Source organism: Tarenaya hassleriana, unplaced genomic scaffold (assembly GCF_000463585.1).
Source record: "Tarenaya hassleriana unplaced genomic scaffold, ASM46358v1 Cleome62, whole genome shotgun sequence".
Lineage (NCBI taxonomy): Eukaryota > Viridiplantae > Streptophyta > Magnoliopsida > Brassicales > Cleomaceae > Tarenaya > Tarenaya hassleriana.
This window is the reverse complement of record NW_010968712.1, coordinates 134,578-142,038: the sequence shown is the minus strand read 5'-3', so window position 1 is coordinate 142,038 and position 7,461 is coordinate 134,578. Positions and strand designations below refer to the sequence as shown.

At 34.9% G+C, this 7,461-nt stretch overlaps 2 protein-coding genes and 1 non-coding gene across 3 annotated transcripts in view; 2 read left to right on the top strand and 1 right to left on the bottom strand.

Annotated features, from left to right (window-relative positions):
• The first annotated feature begins 2,662 nt into the window (after window positions 1–2,662).
• Window positions 2,663–4,251, top strand: LOC104799901 (protein SPOROCYTELESS-like). Its single transcript, XM_010522585.2, has 3 exons — window positions 2,663–3,276; window positions 3,461–3,676; window positions 3,790–4,251. Exons 1-3 carry the CDS (start codon window positions 2,689–2,691, stop codon window positions 4,027–4,029), a joined length of 1,044 nt encoding a protein of 347 aa, XP_010520887.1. The 5' UTR covers window positions 2,663–2,688; the 3' UTR covers window positions 4,030–4,251.
• Window positions 4,252–6,441: 2,190 nt separating this feature from the next.
• Window positions 6,442–6,523, bottom strand: TRNAS-AGA. The gene has a single exon. It is a non-coding gene; the product is annotated as a tRNA-Ser (tRNA).
• A 412-nt stretch (window positions 6,524–6,935) lies between these two features.
• The window catches only part of LOC104799899 (universal stress protein PHOS34-like), a 2,500-nt gene continuing 1,974 nt past the window's right edge, over window positions 6,936–7,461 (top strand). Inside the window, 2 exon segments of the mRNA XM_019200881.1 lie at window positions 6,936–7,458; window position 7,461. The exon segment at window position 7,461 is cut by the window's right edge and continues 347 nt beyond it. Coding sequence (XP_019056426.1) covers window positions 7,080–7,458; window position 7,461 — 380 coding nt within the window. The 5' untranslated portion in view covers window positions 6,936–7,079.

Below are 7,461 nucleotides of genomic sequence, written 5' to 3'. Positions count from 1 at the left end.
TACTCTCTCTCTCTCTCTCTCTCTCTCTCTCTCTCTATATATATATATATATATAGATACATACACACACACTCATCAATAATGTCTTTGGTTTCATTTATAGATATGAAAGATCCAAAATTTAAGATACTCGAGGGATCGGATCCAAACCGCTCGCTTCACGGCTGCATATTCATATAATACGATATGATGGGATTATATATATAGGAAAATATTATTCTTAGAATATTATCATTAATATTGATGATAATATTCTAAGAATAATATCTTCCTATATATAGCTCACAAAACGTAATAAAAAGTGTGAGTATTATTACATAATTAACAGAATATACTTTTATTATACACTATCATCATGAAGTGTGTAAACTATCATCCTGAAGAGAATACTATAATTATTACACTATATATATATATATATATATATCTTACAAATTACTCTTTGAGTTAATCAAAGAGGATGATGATGATGAATTTAGCATTTTATTAGGTTACGAATGTTGTGTTTTAGAAAAAATTTCGATTATATTTTGTTTAGTTTAAGTATATGGTAATGGAAATGGACTGCCTTTTTCCTGCCATGCATATATATCCTTTCAAATTATAAGTTTGCCTTCTATATGTGTTATTAGTCCCCGGATTCCGTACCACTTCACACATAAGTTCTAGATGTTATTGGTTCTATATGTACCTATACACATTTAACAAAAACAAAACCATTATATATATATATATATATTATTTTTTTCTACAGTTTATTTATCCATGTTAGAAAAAAAAAACAATCAAAGGAAAAAAAAAAGGAGCTCCAATCATTCTGAGAAGACACGATGTGCTTCACGGATCCCAAAAATCTTTCTCTGTCTGCCTATACCCAGCAAACAAAACCACGCATACACACACACTTTGCTTATATATATATATATGTCGCACGTGCCAAAAATAAGTGGTCCCTTGCCTCACACGTGTCGCTTGGACCGCCTCGTGGTGTTTAACATGAAGCTGGTGTGGGTCCTCCGCATATATGCATCTAATTTCATAGAATTGGAAAACACAATAGGATAATTAATTACAGAGGAACCGGCGATTAAGTAAATTAATTGGCGATTAGTGGAGTGTTATATTACGTACGGATTATATATTATCTTAGACGTGTGTGTGTTTGTATGCATGCCGAAAACGCCTTTCATTCTCCAATCTCTTTCTATACATACATGTACGTTGGGTTGGTCATGCAATCCCTAGGGGGTGTGTGTATATATAATTGTAATCTTTTGGTTCTTTTTTAAATTTGCAAAGGAAACTAACATAGATTTCAAGATAAATAATATCGAATTTTACGAGCATGATTAGTATGACGATGTAATTTAAATTGGATAATAATAATAATAATAATAATAATAAAAAAAAAGAATGGGTGAGAGGAGTAGGTACATGGAGGCAGCTTTTAGATGTTACTATATTTGATAGGAGCCATCATTTCTACTCTATTCCTTAGCCCAACTCCCTATTATTATTTTTTTTTACTTCTCTTCATAATTTTGTAATGTTTGCATTGTTCTTACAAATTTAAACATTTTTTAAAAACCATTATAAAAAAATACAAACTTTTTTTACTGTTTTTACGTTCAGTTGAAGCAGAGTTCAAGCCATAAATATGCTGATAATAATATATATATATATATATGTATGTGTGTGTGTATGTATAGGTTTTTATTTTTCTGGAAAACAGAGGCAAAATGTCTGGTAAATAAGATATATAAATTCGGAGTACGGTTGTTACACTATAGATATAGTATGTATGTATAATAGTCGTTCTTTTTAATCATTCTTCTTAATTCCATACCTTTATTTTAATAAAATAAACAAGGAAAAAAATAAGTTGAGTAAAACAGTAAAAAGCCAACGCACGAATTACATACACTATACGCCCACCACAATTCCCATACTGTTCGGTTCTTTGATCATTAGTTTCAGTTATGGGATGGGATTATTATATGTTGGATTTTTTAAAAATTTCGTAATTAAATTTGATGTATTTATCATTAGAAAATATATTACATGGGAAATTAGTATCAATGAATTTAGAGTATATAGGGGAATCTAAAGATGAAAAGGTGTGTTATTTTATTTCAAATAATTAAGAGCACGCTATAAAATTAAGAATCTTTAATCCATATGTTTAAATGACCCCATACGTATAGTTGTTTTGATTCATTTTCATCTCCAAATATGGCTATATAAAATAAAAGAAATGAATTTGCAAATCCACATGTGCATTATTCTCAGATAAAGATTAGAAATACTAATTGGATTAGTAATTTTAATTCGAATAAGAGACATTGAGAATTTGAAAATTAATTTAACGCTAATTATTAATCATTAATTAGCCCGTACGTGTCTAAGATTTTTATGATAAAGAATTGAGAATCAATGCTTGAAATAATTAAAAAAGCATTTGAGTAAAAAAGTAAAAAGTAAAAAAAAAAAAACACGAAATCCTCCAATAGTACCTGGAAATAACAGAAAAAAAAACGCAGACTAAGTACTTTGTCTGAGTATATGGACAAAAAACAACACTAACACACACAGACACAGACAGCAGAAACAAGACACAGCCTTAGCCCTCACTGTTCTCTCTCTCTCTCCCCCTCCCTCTCTCGACGGTGATCATCATCATCATCATCAATGGCTACTTCCCTATTCTTCATGGCGACTGACCAAAACCCAGCTGCAAACCCACAGGCACTACTTCCCAGAAACACCCATTTGGTGGGAACCGGCGAGATCCGATCGGAGCCACCTAGGAGCCGTGGTCGGAAACCAGGCTCGAAAGCGGCGCAGAACCAGAAGAAGATCAGGCAGAGAGGGATGGGCGTGGCTCAGCTCGAGCGTCTCAGGGAGCAAGAAGAGAAGAAAATGGCAGACGCATCGTCGACCATACCAAACCCTAATACCCGTTTTCCTATACCCGACCCTGTTGTCATCGGATCTTTTCCTGTCCTGCAAGGCCTTCCGAGTTACGGTGGACCCACGATTTGTCCCGTCGTCGGGCCGTCGGGTTCGGGTTCTGGTCCGGTGGTGCCGAAGATCAACAGGAGCTTTACTAGGTTTGCCGGGTTCTGTTGTGGAACCGAGTCGGGTCAGATTCCGGTCGACCCTCCTCCGGTTTATTCGCCGGAGACTTGGGGTTTCATCGAGACCTCGAAGGAGCTCTCTTCAATGCCAAATCCACATGTCTATAACTGCTCCGACCGCTGTGAAGTTTGCTTCAAGGTCTCGTTCCCTTTGTTCTTTCTTGTTTTACAGTGTTTGGCAAGTGAGAAAATGAGGGAAACTGCCAAGAAAAAGCGTCGATAAAAAAGATTTGTTATTTAAGTTTATTTTACAAATATTTTTCTTGTTTGGAGATCGAGGGTTTTTTTTAACCTTGTTCCTATGTTTGTATATGCTGACGCAGAAGAAACGTTACGACGGAGATGGAATACGATCCAACGGCGGAGGAATTTGCAGATACGGGATGATTTCTCCGGTGAACGGCCACGATACGCCGGTCTTTGTCCAAGAGAGGAATATTCCGATCTCTGGCTATGATCATAGAAACGGATATCTTGCAAGAACAGTAACAGCCCCGCCTGGTCCGCTAAATTGCTCGAATCCATGTTCTAATTATGAGGTCAGAAATCATATAGTCAGTCCATTTAATGCATATATACGCTGATGTTGTGTATGTTTGTACGTAGTTATGTTTGCTGATCTATCGATCTCATTGGAGGAATGATGGTTTAGGGATCAATGGAGATGTTGGGGAGCTACATGAGAGGAAACCCTAGAAATGGAGGGCCTGCGCCGATCATCAAGGAGTACGAGTTTTTCCCGGGAAAACACGAAACATTCTCAGGTAAACACGAAACTTTTCCGGGAAAATATGGGCAACGCGCATATCCCAAGGAAATGGAAGCTCCAGTGGTTTCGGTAGGTGATTGCAGCACAAATACATCCGCCATTGATTTGTCCTTGAAGCTTTAAATGTCACGACGACTTCAAACCTCTTTCTTAATCCTCGTGTTTTTACATTAGACTAATTAAGGTAATGCAGGGAAAAAAAACAATCTTTTTTTTTTTGTGAATGCGTTTTTAAGGCTGAAACGAGATAAAAAAAATTCAGCTTTTCAATTACCCTTTTCGTTGTTAATCTCATATCCCCAGCCAGAACACTGAAACATATATTCTGTTCCATTCCTTTAAGCTAGCTGATTCATCAATCTCTCTCTCTCTCTCTCTCTCTCTCTCTCTCTCTCTCTTTGTGGGTTTGTGTCAGATCTTCAAGTTAGGTTCTTGTCGAGTGTTCTTGAGTTAATGATCCTGTCATGATTCATGTTATGATCAAAAAGCCTTTGTCTAAGAAACCGTGCCTGGAATTTGGATTTTGATTTCTTAGAATTACACAATATATATAAAGAATCATATTCCAAATTTTAGATAAAGTAAACTCGCGCTTTATTATATTACATTTTGTTCAAACATATATATATACACGCATATATATATATATGGGTAGACGTATTTGACCTACTAATCAATTAAAAAGATCTAACTATTTGATTTGTGAACTGAATTCAATCCATTTGGGTTTTTATTTTCAATCCCTTCTCTCTCTCTCTCTCCGAAAAAAGTTTAGATAAACTTGGATGATATCGTATACACACTTAAATGTACCTACTAATTAACGTGTACACAAAAAATGTACCTACTATACGTGTATGCATATACACACACATATATACGTATAATGTTACGTATACATACATTTGTTTCGTGTATACAAAAAATGCACATGTATGTACACGTATATGTATATATATCTGCATATGTGAATATGCATGTGTACGTATAGTGTATTTGTAAACACGTGTGTGTTATATAAGTGATATTTTAGTGTACTTGTAGTTTTGTAAATAAAAGGCATTTGAAGAAGGGATTTGTAAAGTAAATATAGGAAAGTTTAAGTTTAGTAATCTTGGTATATTGATATGTCATACTGTTGTAACCAACGCAAATAGGATGATGGAGATTCAAATAAATGATTTCCGAGTTTAAGATGATCTATACATTTATTTATGCCTTTAGTGAAGGAAGAAAATAACATGGTTAACATATGTAACTCGAGTTTGATTTACAAATGGCATAAATATACTTTAAAATAAGCATAATTTTAACACTTATTGTGCTTCTTCTCCTTTTTTTTTTTTGGGCTAATCAACTGTATGTTTAATGTGTCGATTATTATAATAATGAAAAAATTCCTAAAAATTTCTAAACTTGTAATTTGGAGTAATATTAATTCCTAAACTTGCAAAATTGAACATGTTAAATCCTGAATTTGTTAAACGGTTCCATAATCGTCCATAGCACTATTTGGTCACCACGTCACGCGCCACGTCGGATCGGTCAACTCGTTTTTTTATCAAATAACGTTATAGACGATTATGGAACCGTTTAACAAGTTTATGATTTAACGTGTTTAATTTTGCAAGTTTGGGAATTAATAGGCACCTCTATAAGCTTATGAATTAATATTACTCCAAACTACAAGTTTAGAAATTTTTAGAGTTTTTTCTATAAAAAAAATAAAAAGATAAAATAACGAATTACAAGAAAATGAGTAGCCTAAGTAAGTAGTATTGTTACCGTGAACTGTCAAACCAACTATGACATAGTCTGAATCATGTAAAAATACACATATATATATATATATATATATATAACGACTTTAGTTATATAATTTTAGGCCCAGATTTTAAAATTTTTTACAATAATTTCGAAATAGAGGAAACTCGAACGTTTTTTATAACTTAAAAAACATGCAATATCACACCAATACATTTTGTTATAATAACAACTATATTTTATTATAGAGAAAATAATCTAACAATGGTAGTTTTTCTATCAAATATTCAAAATCTAAATTGATTATGAATTGTTTTAGAAAAAATATATATTAAAAATGATATTTGAAAAAATACATTTAATTTAGAAATATCTTTTTTAATATAATTTTTTCTAAAACCATTCATAATCAAATTAGAAATTAAAAGATACTCATATTTTATTCATAAAAACTCTAAAACATTCTGAACTTTTTGGAGTAATATTAATTCTTAAACTTGAAGAGGTGCCTATTAAATTTTTCTGAGTTGGCTCGCCACGTCACGTGTCCATCGGATCGGTCAACTCGTTTTTTGACCAAATAACCTATAGATGATTATGGAACCGTTTAACAAGTTAAGGATTTAATGTATTCAATTTTGCAAGTTTGGGAATTAATGAATAGCTCTACAAATTTAGGAATTAATATTATTCCAAATTACAAGTTTAAGAATTTTTAGAGTTTTTTCCATAGAATGAGGAAAAAAATTAGAAATTGAATAAAATAGAAATCGTGAACGGCAGGATTCGAACCTGCGCGGGCAGAGCCCACATGATTTCTAGTCATGCCCGATAACCACTCCGGCACGTCCACCAGTTGCAATTAATCTCATTTTTATTTTTATATCTTACTGAAGGCCCCTTGCCGGCATTAGAAAAAGGAGCAGGAGAGCATATTCTCAGAACATATGCATGGGGAAATATTACTCAAATAACCCACTTGGGGTCGCAGCAATTTCAGTGTACCCCACCGAAAAAAAAAAAAAAATTTGCGACCTTATTACGACTAATATATAACTAATATACAACTTATTACGACTAATAAACTACTCTTATTTTAGTTGTATATTAGTTATATAGTAGTCGTAATAAGGTCGCAAATTTTTTTTTTTTTTCGGTGGTGTACCCTGAAATTGCTGCGACCCAAGTGGGTTATTAGGGTTAAAACCCCATTCTCTGATCGACAAAATATGTTTATCCAAAACAATATTTTATTAATTATTTTTTTAAAAAAAAAAAACAAAACAAGACACGCTTCTTCCTCTTCTTCGTCTTCCTCTCGATCGAAAATCAAATCAAAAGACCATCAAGATTCCAACATTTCTTCCGATTCAACACTCACACGAACATTTGATCCCGAAGAAGACGCCATGAATCCAGACTCCGATCATCCTCAACTTCCCACGATCAAGATCCACCACCCTCCTTCCCCTCGCCACTCCCTCCACCACTCCTCCTCCACCCCCTCCTCCGCCGCCACTCCCACTCCCACCGCTGGTGCCCGACGCAAGATCGGCGTCGCCGTCGACCTCTCTGAAGAAAGCGCCTTCGCCGTCCGTTGGGCCGTCCATGACTACATCCGCCCGGGCGACGCCGTTGTCCTCCTCCACGTCTCCCCTACCTCCGTTCTCTTCGGCGCCGATTGGGGACCTATATCCCTCCAGAACCAACCTCCGGCTTCCGCCTCGACGGCGACTCAGCCGAGTCAGGAGGATTTCGACGCGTTCACCGCCTCCAAGGTGGCGGAGCTCG